We start from the raw sequence: 19,282 nt of genomic DNA on the forward strand, positions 1-19,282 counted from the left end.
GTGAGCAAGTAAAAACGTGTTAAGTTTGGCCTCCTATTTTATTATAATTCTACTACATCCATAGTTATATCTATATAGGGGCTGGTCTGGATCATATGAGGTCCCGAGAACTCCTATACAAGTCACAGTTTCAACGAAATCACGCAATAAATCCGCTTTCTATGGGATTAAGGCCATAAATCACCAGATCGGTCTATATGAGAGCTATATCTAAATGTGGTCCAATCTGGACCAAATTCGGGTTGGATGATATGAGGCTTAAAATAACCCACTGTTACAAATTTCAGCGAAATCGGTCGATTAATACGGCTTTTTATGGGCTTAAGACCCTAACCGGCAGATCGGTCTATATGGCAGCTATATATAAATATAGTCTAATCATATTCTTGTCGGATGACGGGAGGCTTAATACAAGTCACTGTGTCAAATTCCAGCAAAATTAGGAAAATAAATGGGTTTTTTATGGGATTTAGACATTATGTCGGCAGATCGATCAATATGCCAGCTATATCTAAATATAGTCCTATCTGACCCATATTTGAGTCGAGAGTCTTAATACAACTCACTGTTTCAAATTTCAGCGAAATCGGTTAATAAATGCAGCGTTTATGGGTTTCAAACTCTCAATCGGCAGATCGGTCTAAATGGCAGCTATATCTAAATATGGTGCTATTTGGCCCGTTCAAGAACTTAAAAACGTATCTGTGCCAAATTTCAGCTCAATCTCTCAATTTTTGAAGGCTGTAGCGTAGTTACAACAGACAGTCACACGGACACTGTTAAATCGTCTTAGAATTTGACGACGATCCGAAATATATACACACTTTGTAGGGTCGGAAATGGATATTTTGATGTGTTGCGAACGATGGTGGTGGGTAAAAAGTAGATAAGATTCATTCAAAATTTTTATACCCTCCACCATAGGATGGGGGTATACTAATTTCGTCATTCTGCTTGTAACACCTTAAAAATATACGTCTAAGATCCCATAAAGTATATAAATTCTTGATCGCCATGTCATTTAAAGTCGATCTAGCCATGTCCCTCCGTCCGTCTGTCTATCGAAAGCACGCAAACTTTCGAAGGAGTGAAGCTAGCCTCTTAAAATTTTGCACAAATACTTTTTATTAATGTAGGTCGGTTGGTATTGCAAATGGGCCATATCAGTCCATGTTTGGATATAGCTGCCATACAAACCTATCTTGGGTCTTGACTTCTTGAGCCTCTAGAGGGCGCAATTCTCGTTCGATTTGACTGAAATTTTGCACATGTGGTGTTTTGATATCACTTCCAACAACTGTGCCAAGTATGGTTCAGGTCGGTCCATAACCTGATATAGCTGATATATAACCGATCTGGGATCTTGACTTCTTTAGCTTTTAGGGGGCGCAATTTTTATCCGATTTGGATGTAATTTTGCACGTGGTGTTTTGATATTACTTACAACAAATGTGCTAAGTATGATTCAAATCGGTTCATAACCTAGTATAGCTGCCATATAAACCGTTCTTGGATCTTGACTTCTTGAGCCGCTGAAGGGCGCAATTCTCATCCCATTTGGTAGAAATTTTGTACAACGGCTTCTCCCATGACCTTAAACATACGTATCCAATATGGTCTGAATCAATTTATTGCTTGATACAGCTCCCATATAAACCTATCTCCCGATTTTGCTTCTTGAGCCCCTCAGGCGCAATTCTTATCCGAATGAACTGAAATATTACACTACCAGTAAGGAAGGGCAAAAGTCGGGCGGTGCCGACTGTATAATACCGTACACCTACCCTATAAGTACAATGTGGGTGATACTATATCCAATTTTGATGGACCACGGCGATCAAATATGTTCAAACTGTAATAACTACGGTTGACAAATGACAACATTTTTGCAAATTACCCAAAATATGACGAAATTGGGAGGTAGATCTAATTCTGAACCGATTTCAAGCAAACTTTTGAGATAATTGCAAAATTTTGGCAAGATTGGTAAAATAATGCGCTTGCAGCGGCTCTTGGGGTGACAATCTGGCGATATATATATATATATATATATATATATATATATGACAGCTATATCTCAATCTAAGCCGATTTCTATGAAATTCGCCAGTAATATCGAGAGTCATAAGAAAATCCTTCCTGTCGTATTTCGGCAACAAAGGACCATTTTATTGCAATATTACTGCAAATCGGACGAACATATATATGGGAGCTATATCTAAATTTGAACCGATTTCGAGCAAACTTTTAGATACTGTCACAGTCGTCGAAGAGAGCATTGTAGGAAGTTTTGGGAAGATCGGTCAATAAATGCGCTTGCATGAGAGCTATATCCAAATCTGAATCGATTTTTTCCAATTTCAATAGGCTTCGTCTCTTGGCCGAAAAACATGCTTATACCCAATTTGAAGACGATCGGATGAAAACTGCGACCTGTACTTTGTACACAAATTAACATGGACAGACAGACGGACGGACAGGCGGACATAGCTAAATCGAATCAGAAAGTGATTCTGAGTCGATCGGTATACTTCTCAATGGGTCTATCTCTCTTCCTTCTGGGTGTTATCAACAAATGCACTAAGTTATAATACCCTGTACCACAGTAGTGGTGTAGGGTAATTTATTTATTTACACCCGCACAACAAGAATATAAAATTCTTATAATTAAAGTGCGGGTAATATCTCCAACAATTGTACATAGTAAACACTTAAAACTAAGAATCTATAGCTATACAATACATCACCGTTTTTGAATGAATAACTTACTAACGGAAAAAAAACTAACAATTGTGGCTTTGTAGATTTGAGTTTAAAAGAAAAAAAAAACAAAAGTGAATTTATCAATTAAAGAGGAATTAATAGACTTAGTTGATCCGAAAAAAAAGATATTAAGGTAAGTATAAAAGAATAAAAATAAATATATAAATGAGTCTTAACATTCATCAACTTAATGCAGTAAAATGTTTCCAAAGTCTGGTTTTAAATGTTGCCGAGTTACTGAGTAATTGCAGATCGTTAGGAAGAGAATTCCAGAGACGTACAGCGAATATGAACATATGCCATTCAGAAACAAGCCTCCGGTATAATGACAATGTTCAGTATTCAATTCATTTATGGTTCGAATTGGACTATAACTTGATATGGCTCCAAAAGCATAACAGTTCTAATTCGTTATTCTTTGTTTGCCTAAATACCGCACAAATTACTCGACAAATGCGATCCATGGTGGGGGTATATAAGATTCGGCCCGGCCACACTTAGCACGCTCTTACTTGTTTGAATGCATTTATTTAAAATTTAATAAGCACCGACACCATAATGGAAAAGTTGAAGTAAGAAGTTTTATGATAGAAAACAGGATAATTTATCAAATAATGAAGCAAACCAAAACCACATACAGGAAATATTTAAAAATTTAACAACAAGTGCAACAAAGGAAAGAAGATGGGTAAGAAAAAACTACACAACAACCAACAATTACAGAATACAAAGTAAAAAAAAAAAGAAAAGGAATAAAATGTTCTACTATAGGAAAGTTAGGAAATAAACGCAACTTACCAAAGTAGTTGTCATTAGCTATAGTTTTCGAATTATTTTTGTATAATTTCATGAGAATTCATACGGATAGTCGCGCACACCCACACATACACAGGATGATGCATTGCGAAAATAGTCCATACAGCAATAGCAACATACACAGGTTGTTAAAGTATTTTGCATGTTTTAAACGTGTGTGTGTGTGTGTGTGTGTGTATGTATGTTGGAGCATAGCAGGTGAGCGTATTTTTATTTCGATTTGTTTGATTGTTTTTTGTTTGTAATAAAACAACGACAGCAGATTTTGAATAGAGAAAATATAACAAACAACAGGATATGAGAAATAGAATATGAGTATTTTTGATTTATTCTTTGTATTATTTGCATAATAACGTAGCGTAACGCAGAGATTTATCAATAGGTAGGTACACATGTGCTGTGTCTAGGAACAGGAAACAGTTTCACAGAGAGGTGTTGAGTTAATTTCTAGGTTCAAAGGAGAGGGGATTCTCTTTGCTTTTGGATTCAATTGTTTGTCAAAGATTAACTTGGACAATTTGATGTTTCAAATATTTACAGGTGATGTAGATAAAGGCAAATAAAAATGAATTGTGATACCTACCTGAAGAAGCATATTCCCCAGGATGTACCCAGCTCCCTGTAAAAGTTTTGCCATAATGTTTTGTGACATTGAGATTGAGGTGAGTTGGGTTTACACGTTTAATTGTGGATGGTGTAGAGTTGTTGTTTTTTTTTTTTTTTGGTGAAATATATGAGAATTTTATTGTTGTCGTTGTTAGAGAGATCATTGCATTTGTTTACATGTGCACAATAACAATAGTCGTGGGAGGGTAGTGTTGTTGTTGTCCATGTTGTGGTTGTTGTTGATTTTGCCATATTGATCATTTGAATAATGATTTGGCAAAGTTTTTATTTATAAACATAAAAACAAACGAACGAATATTGAAAATATACATAGAAGAAGAAAGACAAGAATTAAAAAGCATTGATTATTAAAAGTGAAACATAATTTAGATCATATACATATCTATGAATGTATTTATTATATAAACATGATTTGTTTTTGAATTGACATATAAAATTGCTTCTAACTCCCTTGCCCTTATCCTTACACCTTGCTGTACAGAAAGATTGTAAGAAAATTTGCTGTTTTTGTTGTTAAAGTGCCACTGCAAACGGCAGTACATACCTGTAACAATTTCATTGTCTTCGCTCTCTTCATTATCTTGAAAGGACAGCTCTTGGTAAAGGTTATTGGCAGAGCGTTGTTCCTTTTTAGTGGTGGTACGACCAACTATTTTGGGGATGCGTTAAAATGAACAATGGACGAACGTTGTTGTTGTTGTTTTGTTTTTGTGGGTAATTGGATAGAGTGATGGGTTTTGGGACGGACAATGAATGATCGTTCATATTACAATTTCACATTTTGATATAATAACGCACGTAGTACAAGGGACATACACACCATCGATTGTTTTAGAGCGTGTGTGTGCATGTGGTGGTGTGTAGGTTAATTTTGGTGAATTTTTGTTGTTTTAGTTTCGGTGTACACAAAAAATACAAAAGGATATTCAATATGTTAACACAGAGCATCGGTTAAATGATTATGATGGAAGATGGGAGGAAGTAAATAAACGCAAAATGCATTAAAATGACAAAAGAAAATAAAAAGGTAATAAGACATATTTTAATTTAATGAACACTATGTTAAGGGTTAAATTTCGTTGTAATGAAATGCGCAGTTCAAAGAATATTGTATAAAACCTATGCACTAGTGATAATATTTATGATTTTTGTTGGGTTATTGTATTGCCAGGATTGATGGTGAACTTTAGAATGGTTCAGGTTTCAAATTTGTATAACCTCCACCGGACAGAAGACCCAAATAAAAAAAAATGCAGGAGCGTGAAAGCCATGGACGGTCTTAAACAGAAAGACTGTATGGCATATACTTATCGGGTAAAAAAGAAACATATCGGCAGATTAGTCTATGAAGCAAGTATATCCAGATTAGGTTTGAGTGGCAGTCGGCCTTTAGACTTAGACGTTTTCGTCCATTTTGATGCCCCAGGAACAGGAGAGGGAAGATGCATTCTAGTTCCTACCATTCAACAATACAGATGGCTAAAAAACCCCAACAACTTGCGAACGTTTACATCTGTTAAAACAGACAAGTTCTAAAAGTAATGAGAACCTAACGTGAAACTCCTTCTGACTTCCAGTGCGGGCACACAGAGAGCAGATGTTCTATAGTGTCCTCATCTTTGACGTTCTCATAGCTTCTGCAGAAGTAGTTACTTGCAACCTTCAATCTGTCAGTGTGTTTTCCGATCAGGTTAGGATAGGTTAGGTGTAAGTGGCAGTTTGCCATCAGACTAAACTTAGACGTGTACGTCCATTGTGGTACCCCAGGAACAGGATCCCTTCTAGTTCCTGCCGTTGAACCATCCAGATTGCCTTAAAAAACCCAACAACTAGCGAAAGTTCACATCCGTTCAAACAGACAAGTTCTCAAAGACATGAGAACCTAAAGAAAACTCCTCCTGACTGCCGAGCAGATGTTACATAGTCTCTTCTTCCTCGACGTCTTTGCAGCTTCTGCAAAAGTCGTTACTTGCAACATTAATTTACACAATGACTGAAACATCTGTTCTAGCTAACGACAGCAAAGCGCTGGACCTCTTCAGGCCTAGATTTGGCCACACCATTTTTGCAACTAAACTGCAACGGTCTCCGTGGCAAGATCGATGAGAATGTGGATTTTATGAGTCGGAAGAACATATTGGTTGCAGCGATCCAGGAGACAAAGCTGACCAACACCTGCGGCTTGCACAGCTGTCACGGATGCATTGTAAGGATCGCTGAATGAGTGGAGGAATTACCTTCGTGATACACCATTCCGTGCAGTATAGACCCATCTCGCCTGCGCCTGGCACTAGTGACCCCTACATGGAGTGCGTGGGGATAGCAGTCAAGTCCGGTACTGCCGAGATAGAGCTATACAACGTGTACATACCGCCGGATGGTGGCTGTGTCGCAATTAACGGCCAGGCTTACAAGCCCGACATAAATGGGCTACTAACTGGCCATTATCGACTGGTTCTAGGAGACTTTACTGCCCATAACATTTCATGGCATTCTCCCCTAGGTAACGACCAGCGGGGCATAGCTTCTTCAGAGCAGATTGAAGGCTCCACGTTTTGCACGGTTAATGAGGATGCCCCCACTAGGATTACGAGGAGGTGTAGCAACTCGCCAGACACTTCCATTGCATCCTCTAATCTCCTGAGTGATGTATCCCGGCAAGCCGTCATTTTGTTTGGGACCAGACCACCTCCCTATAATTCTAACCATCGACCGACCACCCGACTTCATAATCTCTGAGGGCCGGACGTTTATTAATCAGAAGAAAGCCGCTTGGGCTGGTTTCAGAGAATACACCAATCGCCGCTTCAGTGAACTGACAACCCCCTAGGATGTGCTACTTGCCGAGAGGAAATTCTGAGACATCGTTAACGCCGCAGCCGCTCGTTATACCAGCCAATCGAATACCCAAAGTGCGGCCCAATTTCCCGGCGCAGGCAGTGGTACTCGCAGACGAGCGTGATGGGATTCGTTGCACGGACCCCACTAACCCCAGAATCAGCGATCTGAATCTGAAAATAAACAGGGCAGTCAACGAACGTAAGCGGAATTTGTGGCAGAAAAACCTGGAGCAATGTAACATAGGCACCGGTTTAGGCAAGCTGTGGTCTACTATTAAGTCACTCTCGAACTCCGTTAGATGGGATGACAGGACCTCAGGCACTTTTGGCGACATAATTGCGAATGATCCGAAGAGATGCGCCAACCATCAAGACGGAGAGCCATTCGTCGTATCCGCGATCCCCGAGCCAATGGACAACCATCACAATTTACCGTTACGAATGTCATCCGTGACGTGAAATCATCCAAGGCGTTGGGCCCCGACGGAATTTCTACACTGATGTTGAAGAATCTGGATTTACCTGTTGTTCAGTACCTTACTACTGTCCTCAACCTGTCTTTGAACACTCTTATAGTTCCCGATGTCTGAAAGATGGGCAGAATGATCCCGCTACTGAAGCCTGGAAAAGAGCCGAGTTTGAAGGAGTCGTACAAACCGATCTCCCACCTCTTGCCAGTAGCCAAGACGTTTGGGGTATTACTCCTCCCGAGCCTCGTAGGAGAATTTCTATTCGCCGAGCCTCAGCATGGATTGTGAAGACTGCATAGCACAGCAACAAATGTGCATGCCATCACCGCACACAATTGCCGTGGCTTCAATCATCCCAGGCCATGTGATAGGACGGTCCTCGTGGCATTGGACCTTTCGAATTCATTCATTCAGCAAGTCAAACTTTTTGAGGACTTTGCCAACACGTCCCTCCAGCTAGGTGTGAAACGCTGGGTCTCGAATTATCTGTGTGGTCATTTTTGGAATTTAGGGATAAGAAGTTGAAATACCATAGAGTCAAACAAGGTATTCCCCGAGGTGGCGTGATATCTCCGGTACTGTTTAACCTCTATCTATCCTGCATTGCCTTGAGTCTACGTCAATTCATCGGTATATGCCCCGGTACGAGATAGCTGTAAGCACCACACAGAGGGCCACCGTAGCGCAGAGGTTAGCATGTTCGCCTATGACGTTGAACGCCTGGGTTCGAATCCTGGTAGCAACACCAGAAAAATTTTCAGCGATGGTTATCCCCTCCTAATGCAGGCGACATTTGTGAGGTACTTTGTCATGTAAAAACTTCTCTCCAAAGAGGTGTCGCTCTGCGGCACGCCGTTCGGACTCGGCTATAAAAAGGAGGTCCCATATCATTGAGCTTAAAATTGAATCGGGCTGGACTCATTGACATGTGAGAAGTTTGCCCCTGTTCCTGAGTGGAATGTTCATGGACAAAATTTGCAAATTTTACCACACAGGCCGGAACATTGAGGTACGATCTGTGTTCTATGCTGTAACGAGAAGATTAGCTGCGAGCTACCGGGCGCGTCCAAAGGTTACGGATAATGGAATGCTCCATACGGAGTAGTTGCAACGGCAGTCGCGGACAATCAGCGGTATCGAGCGGAGTCTTAGTGAGAGACCGGGCGGCACCGGCACTTGCACAAATACTGAGTGCCTATGATGCTCGATATGACAAGGAGAGTTATTGGCGCCTTATATAGCCAATCGCAACTTTGTTCCGGCGGCGATCGGACCGGACTATTTAGGCTGAAATGTGTGGCCGAGTCATCGAAATGCAACGTGCCCGCGGTGGTCATATGAAAGAAGTCGAGTTCCATTGATAAATGTTCTGATTGTACTACAAGCCGTTAACAAAGTTTTTGAAAAAAATCAAAAGGTTTGATTTTTATTAAAAAAAAAAAATGTGAAGTCCTTATTGGAAAACCCGTTACAAGGAAGCCAGCCAGTAATGAGACATATTATTTTCAAGGCGGGCCTCTACTGAATCTTTAATGCTTAGCGTAGCAGAGAAATATCTAGACTATCCTGTGGAAAAATACAGGCTCTGTGCCTGCCACTCCCCGTTACCTTGGTTGAACCATTCCTCCACACACCTCATGCTATGGTGATGGATAAAAAAATGCTTTAAAATTCCTTTTCCCAACTTCTTTAAGTTTCAATTGAAATACCAGTACGCCACTAAAGATTCACCCAAGACAAAGTAGAACTGCGCATTTCATCAATAAAAGAAAACAGAAAAAAACAATGTTACTAGAAATAATTGAAAAAAGTGTACAAACCATTTGATGGAATATTTGGCACAATGGGACTACTATCACTTTGAGGTGATGTGGCTTGATTTTGTTGTTGCAATGTATCAGTTTCGGCTGCTCTTTCAACGGTATGCAAACTATCGAATTCATTTTGCAACGATGGTGGTCCTGAATCATCGGAATTACTGCCAACACTGCAAATAGTTTCCGTATCCAACATAGCGGAATTTTCCAATGATGCAAATCCAAAGGAGACGGGGCCAGATGATCTGTAAAAGCATTGAGCAATAATAATAAACATGCAAATAAAAGAATGAACAACTTAAAAATAAATTAAGAGGCCAAGAGAGGCATCAAGCCTTATTAAAGAAGAATTGTTTAAGGGCATATCTTTGCATGAAGGAAAATTTATGGTAATATTTTTTTTTTTGGAAAAAAAATACAATGATGACTAAAGCTAGCATTAATCATAATCTTTACCTAGCAACGGGATTTAATCTAGCCCGACTCAATTCCATGCGTTCTGATGTCGAACTCATCTGGGAATGTGTGGAACCCATTAGCATTTTGGTACGTTCCATATAATCTACATGATTTTTGAAAAGTTCCGTGTACCGTTCATGCAGTTTATGGTATTCCTGTAGAGAAGTCAAAGAAGGGTTATATGTTAAAGAACCAGAAAGGCTTCACTATAAATACCTTTTTTAAATCGGATTCACGTTCCTCCAAACGACTGGCATGTTCTAAACTATTTTTATGTTTTAATTCTAACATTCGCACTATACTCTCCAGTGACTCGAGACGACTGGCTAATTCTTTGTTTTCTTGCTCCGCCAAATCCTCCGATTCGAGCAACTAGAATTTAAAAAAAAAATATTTATTTTTCATTTAAAATACATGTTAATTATGTTTGTGGAAAATTCGTCATACCTTCTGCTCGGACTGTTTCCGCGCACTCTTCTCCCTTTCATATTGTGTGACCAATTGTTCATTGTCTTCGCGCAGCAATTCTAATTCCACATCCTGTTCCTGATTTATTCGATATGATGCATCCAGGCATTCCAATACATTTACCAGTAAAGGCATTAAATTCTTTACCACATCTTCATCGTAGCAATTTATCATACGTTCAAATTCTTGATAAATACTTCCGGCTAATTGTTGCACCTATGGTGTTATCATTTAATAACAGGGAAAGAAGAAGCAAAAGTAAATATAGGGTTTTGTTATTCTTTGAGGTGCAAATATTTACATTAAATAGGAAAATGCATAACAAGAATATGAATAAGAATATTCACAAAAATTTAAACATGTGGTTATATTGCGAATTTCCCATAAACATTCCATTAAGGAATATGGCTATATTCTAAGCATTACTATGGTACACATTTAAACATGTTAGTATGGAGATAAGCCATACAGAACCGACCTGTTAATGCCCTACACCACAGTGCATGAAATTACTCATAGAATATAAACAAAGTCGGTTAAAAAATGAATAATCTGACTTTTTTTGAAAATATTTTATATGAATATTTGATAACAATGGATCCTAATTCAGATAAACAGAAAATTTTGTAAATAAAAACAGCAAAAATTTTTGCTGTAACAACGGCATAGTTATCACCGTCACGGGATATGGACTGATTTAGACCATACGTGACGCAGTTGTTAGAAGTCAAAATAACACCCTTCATGCAAAACTTCGGCCAAATCGGATAAGAAGAAGGCTGAAGAAGTCACGAAACACGTCATGCAAAATTTCAGTCAAATCGGATAAGAATTGCGCCCTCTAGAAGCTCTAGAAGTCACGACCCAAGGTCGGTCTATATGACAGCTATATCAAAACATGGACCGGTTTGGCCCATTTGCATTCCCAACTGTAAGATAAGATGCGCCTAGTTTTACTTCTTCGAAAGTTAGCGTGCTTTCGACATACGGGCGGAAGGGCATGGCTAGATCGACTTAAAATGGCATGACAATCAAGTATATATATACTTTATGGGGTGTTAGATGCATATTTTCGAGGTGTTACGAGGGTTACCTTTTATATTTCGGGATTAGAGAATACAAAAACAAATCTTAATCATCGAAAATCGCAACATTCCCCATTAAGATCTAAACAATTTTGCATTCGTTTGAACCAATTGTCGAAGCACTATTGCCACTCTGATTGAGGTATCACAAAAACATGGATTCTGAACGCATCAACCGGTTTTTCAGGGATCGAAAACGTTGACCTCTCATTGTAGTTTTAACGTACGGGAATAAAAAGAAGTCATTCTGTGCCAAGTAAGGACAATACGGCAGATGACTCATCAATCATCAGTGAAAAAACCTTGCGACAAGCCATTGGTTCCTTAAATGTCAGATATGCGTGGTATGTCAACGGTTATGTTGCAGTGCCAAAAGAAGTGTTTAAAAGTTCGTAGTTCTCATGATTTTGCGATAACCTCTGACACAGCACCAACTATTTCTTGATTACATTTATTGGACACGGGTGCGTATGTTCACTTTTCTATAATTATGCCCTTTGATGCCGTTCATCATACGCCACCTTGTTCACTTGTTTTTCCATATAAAAATAATTATTAGCGAAATCATGGGTTTTACGGACTTTATGGCATCTCTTTTTTTCACAAAATAGCTGTAAACTTGCCACTCATTTCTGACATATAAAATGAGGAAACCGAGGCTATCCTGATTATGTACTCCTGTTTTAAAATAATGATAATATGCAATTTTGAAAAAGTACGGTATAGATTTTATATTTTTCAAATATTTATTTCCCACAAATATAGCAAACAGTAATTGGATCAAGCACTTAATAGTCTCCTAGCAAAATCATATCAAAAACCACATTAAATATTTTTTAGTGTCGTTGGATTTTTTTTCCTCTTTGTCCGGCTAAAACTAATAGGGTTTGTCTTTGATTCTATTTAGAATAGAAAGCAAAATAAAAAGCCTTTTTTAAAAAGTTTTAGGCAAATGTGGTTGCTATTTATGCATTGGGCGGGCTATGGAGATCGTGATCTCGAAGCTAACCAACCTTCATAATCAGTCCATTTTTGCCCAAAAATGGCGCAATTTTTTTTTTGGTTGTTTCTTTTAGTAGTTAGATTTTTTCTATGTCCAGCCTAAACCACAGGGTTTTGTTTTTGTTTTTTGTTTATTTTTTAGTGTCAAAAAATGGAAATCTGGATAAAAAGCTTAAGGCCATTATGCTACATCTCAAAAAAAAAAAACTGTTATAGAATTGGAGTTCATGCATCAATTTGAGATAGAAAGTTTTATAAAAATCAGAGGAAACAGTTCCTATTTATAACCACCACCATAGGATGGGGGTATACTAATCTAGTCATTCCGTTGGTAACACCTGGAAATATTGATCTAATACTTAACAAAGTATATATATTCTTGATCGTCTCGACACTCTGAGTCGATCTGGCCATGTCCGTCCGTCCGTCTGTGGAAATCACGATAGTGGCCGAACGCGTAGCCGCTTGAAATTTTGCGCAGATATTAACTATTGATGTAGATCCTTGGGGATTGTTAATGGGTCATATCGGTTCAGATTTGGATATAGCTTCCATATAAACCGATCTCCCGATTTGACTTCGGTCTCTCGATCATCCTTGTTCGGTTCGTAGAAGTTTTAATTTTTGCTGGTTTGACAGAAATTTGGTATGTAGAACAAAAATATGCCAACTAAAATATGTCAACTAAATTTAGGGCAAATTCTTAGCAGAATCCATGGTGGTGGGTTCCCAAGATTCGTCCCGGCCGAACTTAGCAGTCTTTTATATGTTTTTAAATTTGTTGATCGGTGTAATCGCGCCACATATAGATTGTCGCTACGAGCAATCGTCACCCGATTGCCTCAGTTAAAGGGCGATTTTCGTTGCCGTACCACCAGCATTCAACGTCTCATTTGTAGGACACTCTTCTTTGCTTAAGTGATCATCCTGAGGACGTTAAAACTGTCTGCCAGATATTCATAGATGAAAATCAGCCGAACCACCGCCGTAAAAATTCAGTAAACTGTCCCCGGGCTAGAATCTCAACGCATATCATATTGACTTGCGATAGAAGTTCATTCCGGCATGGGATGTCTATGAGCATCACACAAGCAAGAACTTTGAACTCTAATCTGTGTGCTGTTCTTCGTTAACTCGAGAAGCTAAGCCGAGAGCTACCGGGCGCGTCCACAGGTTGCTCCCTACGGAGTAGCTGCAACTGCAGTCACGGAAAATCAGCGGTATCGAGCGGAGAGTCTGAGTGAGAGGCCGGTTGGCACCGGCTCGTGCTTAAATACTGAGTGCCTATGTTGCTCGATAGGACAAGGCGATATATTGGCGCCTTTTAATAACCAATAGTCATCATGTTCCAGCGGCGATCAATCGTATGGACGAGAGCTTGACGAGAATCGCCACCTCCACATGCAACTGTGCTTAGAACAACAACAAGAGTTCATTTTGATACGTTTCTCGTCGTTCCTTTTCCAGTTCAGTTTTGAGTTTTGAGTCCGGTGAGGACGTTACCTCTAGCCCATCCACCACATGTCCTCGGAAAATATAACAACTCAGTCTCTTTGGGTTTGTGACAATCCCATTGGCGCTCGCCCTCGACGCCAAACACATAAGCAAATATCTTCACCTTTTCCTCCTCGAAGGACCTACAAACTTACAGAAGCGGATATGTCCTACTTGCGGAGTTCCTTTGTTTGAAATCTTTACAATCGAGTTTCGATATTTATGCGTTGATAATCCTGCCTTGCAGCATCGTATCAATCCTATACACCAAAAGAGAGAGGATAGCCTCATGTCGAGTATTATGTCCAAATACCTGATATTTGGCTGAAGCGTGAAAGGACAGCAGGTGCCGATAGGTTATCATCTGAGCTATTTCAGACAGGAGTCAATATGGCTATAATGCGTATGCGTATATCTACCTACTGGCTTAGTGACATTGGGTAGATTATTATTCGCACCCTCTTTTCAATCTAACCTAACCTATTTACTGGCAATTACGCCCAGTAGGTAGAAACACTATCAACAAAGTATTATTTTGGTGCCCTTGGACACATGCGATATGTGTCGGTTCGTTCACTAGTTGCGCCAAACCATTGTGCGCAGCGAAAAGCTCAACGTATTGGCCCTCAGGAATAGTATGATTCGAATGGGAAAGCCAGGAGGAGTTGTGGATATTCAAATCCCCAGCGACAACGATTTCACTGCCCGAAAATCCCCAAAAAATTTGTAATGGAATCAGAAAGCCTTTCATGGAAGCCTCCCTTTCTGAGTTTGGAATTCTATATAAAAATCCGAAGTGCAGTATATGTGATCCAATCCTGAATTTAACCCAAAGGGAGTTAAATTCAGCTGTTGTCGTCTTTGGAACTCTACATCATTACGTACATATACCACGTGTGGTACCCAGGGATGTGAAAATCCTGTGGATCTGAATCCTCACGCACCTGGGAATGTTAGGACGGTGAAAAGGAATATGTGCACGTACCGCAAAGAAATTCGCCCTCAACCCTCGTATATTAGCCGAATGTTTTCCAAAATAACCCATCATTTGAACAACCAGAAGAAGCATACCTCCTCTGCTTAGTGTTATGCCTTAAGCAGTGGGAGCATAGCAACGTGTTTGTAACACCTAGAGGGAAAAGGGATGGACCTATTATTAAGTAGAAGCCACATCCGTCTGTCTGGCCACCTATTTTTAAGTACAGGTCTCATTTTTTGATCGGAATAAGCCTAAATAATAAATATGGCCATAGGCACAGTACTGTGGTCTACAGGTACGATTTTTATAAGAACTATTCTTTTTTGAAAAAATTAAAATGTTTATTTTTTTATTTTTTACAAAAATATATATAAAATTTCAGGAAAATCAGAGCCACAAGGCAAACAAATTATTTGGAACAAAACGAATTTACCACAGATTTCGGTATGAATAAAGTCAATATATTTAATACAAAGTTAGCAAGTTGCTATACGGGCTCACTCCAAAGAAAATACCCTAATTTAAAGTTCTGTTTACACAAAAGTTATAAAAACGGCAGCGGTACAAAAATGTACTAATGTGTAAAAAATAATTTACTTAATTTAATTTATTATTTATTTAATTAATATCCTTTAACAAAAAACGTAACCAAAAAAATATACCCACTACTCATAAGTACACATACTAATCAAGTGGGCAATAACATTTGAGTCACTCTGTGCAAACAAATTGTTTATTACAATTTGAAATACAACACCAAGATAATAAATAACTATATATATCCCACACGCAGATGAATGAATGAATGTTGGTTGACATTCAAACATAAAAGCGCTGTTTGCGATGAGAAAAAAAGATATGCTTAATCATAAAATGTTGTTTACTATGGGAAAATTGTCTTCCATAGACCTGTAAAGTCACTTGAGCTTATGAAAATTACAAAAGGTAATACTTTTGCGTCTTTGTAACGGCGAGACAAAGTATGTTTAACGCCCTTTGATTGAATTTATGTAACTTAAGCTTTATAAGGTGTTGAGACGTTTAAATGAGAAATGTGTTTAGTTTTCATCTAAACTCATAGAAAACTTGTAAGGAAAGTCAAAAATCGGGCAGTGTCGACTGTATAATACTATACACCTACCCTATAACTACAAAGTGGGAGCTATATCCAGATTTCAACTAATTTTGATGGATCTAGGCGGATGTTTTAGATGGGTTATTAAAAATTCATATCAAATTTCGAATAAAATAACTTTGTTTGAAAAATGACAACATTATTACAGATTACCCAAAATCTGTCGAACATATATATGGGTACTATATCTAAACCGATTTGGACCAAACTCTATAGATATTGTGATAGTCGTCGAGAAAAGCGTTGTGCAAAATTTGGCAAGATTGGTGAATAACTGCGCTTGCAGTGACTCTAGAAGTGAAAATCGGGCGATATACATATATGGCAGCTATATCTAAATCTGAACCGATTTTTTTGAAATTCACCAGCAGTAATAAGAGTCATAAGAAAATCCTTTCTGTCAAATTTCGAGGGAATCGGTACACAAAATAACGAACGGACATATATGTGGGAGCAATATCTAAATCTGAACAAATTTCGACGGCTCAGCATATTATGCCCAGTGACACGACAACAAGTAAAAGCGTGCTATGTTCGGCCGGGCCGAATCTTGGGAACCCACCACCATGGATTGTGCTAAAACTGTATACAAAATAAATTTAGTTGAAGGGCATAATTTCATTTTACATACCAAACTTCTGTCAAACATGCCAAAAACAAACAAAAATCTAGGAACTGAACAATGATGATCGACAGACCGGTTTATATGGCAGCTATTCCAGGTTGTAGACTAATTTGGAAATCGTAACAGAACACCGCATGCAAAATTTCAACCAAATCGGACAAAAATTGCGGCTTGTAAGGGCTCAAGAAGTCAAATCAGGAGATAGGTTTATATGGGAGCTATATCAAGTTATAGACCGATTCGGACCGTACTAGACATAGTTGTTGGAAGTCGTTATAGAACACCGCATGCAAAATTACAGCCAAATCGGACAACAATTGCGACTTGTAAGGGCTCAAGACGTCAAATCGGGATATTGTTTATATGGGAGCTATATCTCATAGACCGATTTGGACCGCATTTGACACAGTTGTTGGAAGTCAAAGTAGAACACTACGTGCAAAATTTCAGCCAAATCGGTCAAAATTGCAGCCTTTAGCGGCTCAAGAAGTCAAATTGGGAAATCGGTTTATATGGGAGCTATATCAGGTTATACACCGATTCAGACCGTACTTAGTATAATAGTTGAAAGTCTTAACAGAACACTACATGCAAAATCTCAGCCAAGTCGGACAAAAGTTGCGGCTTGTAAGAGCTCAAGAAGTCAAATCGGGTGATAGTTTATATGAGAGCTATATCAGGTTATAGACTGATTTGGACCGTACTAGACACAGTTGTTAGAAGTCATAGCAGAACACTACTTGCAAAATTTTAGCCAAATCGACCAAAATTGCGGCTTCCAGAGACTCAAGAAGTCAAATCGGGAGATCGGTTTATATGGGAGCTATATCTAAATCTGAACCGATATGGCCCATTTGCAATCCCCAATGGCCCACATCAATATTAGGTAAAAATTGCAAATTTTACCCATGAACATTCTACTAAGGAGCAGGGACAAACTTCTCACATATCAATGACTACAGCCCGATTCAAGTTTTAAGCTCAATGATAAGGAACCTCCTAGCCGAGTCCGAACGGCGCACATTGGTTCAAGAGTGGCCGAAATTCATTTTTTTCATGTTCGCCGATTTGGATAATTTTTTGGTATTTTGTTGTCAGATAGTTGAATATTATGATTCCGTAATATTAGGCTGATATATTTAGTATTTCTTTGGACAGACACGCTCCAAGTTCATATATGTTCGCTTGTTTAAAATGGCATGCAAATTTACTGTATATTCAATCTTTTGGTACAATCACAGTAAACTTATCATTTGACTTTGTTGTATATTTTCGTAAATGGCAATTGTCATAGATGAGATTTGCATTAAAAAAAGTTGGAAAAAGTGCCACATAAAAAATTTCGTAGAACAAAATATAAACAACATCAAAATTTCAATGTTCATCAACTTCAGTGGACTGCATGTTTTTAGCGCTGTGGAGCGCTGTTTAACGAAAGACGTCAAATTACAGCTTGAAGTCTCAGCTAAAAGCTAAAAAAAAATTCAGCTGCTCATACCTGCTCCTTTCCAAAAGAAACAGTAAAAACTATAAAGTGATAAAGTAAGAAAACGTGAATTTTCGTTCATGCTTGTTGTTGTTGTTGCCATAATTCTTTACTGTTAACAACAATAGAAGATCAAGCGATAGACTATTAGGTGCTGTGTTATCATTCATTTATTATGTTGTTGCATGCAATAACAACTACACATTATGTCTTGCTCTCTTTATTGCACAAAATCTTTTCCGTTAGAGCTTAATAAGTAATACATTAAGTACCAACAACAATATACAGTTTCTGATTTAAATTTCTGCTTTTGGGTATACATTTCTAATATTATTGATATGCTAATTGACATTACATTGGCAAGTGCAGTGATAAGAGGTGTGTTTTTAAGTGATATCAAGATTTAATTTTATTAATTATGGAAAATGTAACAATTTCTTATTTAAATATTTGCGAAATATTAATTGATAACAACAGTGATATTGATGTTACTGTCGAAGTCATTGCAAATAGCAATGAAGGAATGACTGCTGAGGATGTTGAAGTCTTTACTGGATTTTTGAAAAAAAACTTTTTTACAAAGTTCAAAGATAGATGGCAAAAAGCAAGACGCATAAAAACCAGATTTCTTGATCTTAATGAAAATTGGCTGAAAAATGTCTACAAAGTGTGCAAATATACCGCAAACAATGAAGCACCAAGCTGTTCAAATATGGTTAAACGTGGACGTCCAGCAAAAGCCTTCGAGGATTGCCAACCGCGAACAAAGAGGACAAAGGTACAAGATTTTTGTGAAAACACCTCAATGGTGTTGATATCGTCTGCCGCAAAAAAAAGTGAGTGTTTAGACAAATCCATTAAGGCGTTCACCCCGGAGAAGGCACTTGGGCTGATACTTGATGCTTCGTTGTCAAAGCATCAATATGAGGTTTTGCGCAGTTCAGCTAGAGAAATTGGATTCGACATTTACCCATCCTACCATCAGGTACTGGAAGCAAAAAAAAAATGCTATCCTGCAAATGTTCAGGTGCAAGAAAGTTGTAGCAAAGTTTCTCTACAACAGTTATTAGATCATACAGTAACCAGGATTTTGATGACAAAAACCGAGAATGAGGTGACAGAACTCCCCAACGAACTGCAAATGTTCTCAAAATGGGGCTGTGACGGAAGTTCGGGACACAGTGAATACCATCAAAAATTCACAGATCCAAATGAC

At 38.5% G+C, this 19,282-nt stretch overlaps 1 protein-coding gene across 11 annotated transcripts in view; it reads right to left on the minus strand.

The window, feature by feature from the left end:
- The window catches only part of LOC106089608 (JNK-interacting protein 3), an 89,897-nt gene that overhangs the window by 34,939 nt on the left and 35,676 nt on the right, over positions 1-19,282 (minus strand). For 6 of the 11 annotated variants that reach the window (XR_009396438.1, XM_059360280.1, XM_059360241.1 and 3 more), the window contains 7 exons: positions 10,240-10,476; positions 10,009-10,164; positions 9,790-9,947; positions 9,337-9,578; positions 4,751-4,855; positions 4,163-4,198; positions 3,562-3,579 (listed from right to left, as the gene is read on the minus strand). Coding sequence is in view for 10 of the 11 variants with exons in the window: in XM_059360280.1 (XP_059216263.1) it covers positions 3,562-3,579; positions 4,163-4,198; positions 4,751-4,855; positions 9,337-9,578; positions 9,790-9,947; positions 10,009-10,164; positions 10,240-10,476 (952 nt within the window). In the remaining variant the exon portion in view is untranslated. The remainder of the gene's footprint in view (positions 1-3,561; positions 3,580-4,162; positions 4,199-4,750; positions 4,856-9,336; positions 9,579-9,789; positions 9,948-10,008; positions 10,165-10,239; positions 10,477-19,282) is intronic. The other 5 variants (XM_059360324.1, XM_059360444.1, XM_059360600.1 and 2 more) reach the window with 3 other exon arrangements.

The sequence above is a fragment of the Stomoxys calcitrans genome, chromosome 1, assembly GCF_963082655.1.
Source record: "Stomoxys calcitrans chromosome 1, idStoCalc2.1, whole genome shotgun sequence".
Taxonomy (NCBI): Eukaryota; Metazoa; Arthropoda; class Insecta; order Diptera; family Muscidae; genus Stomoxys; species Stomoxys calcitrans.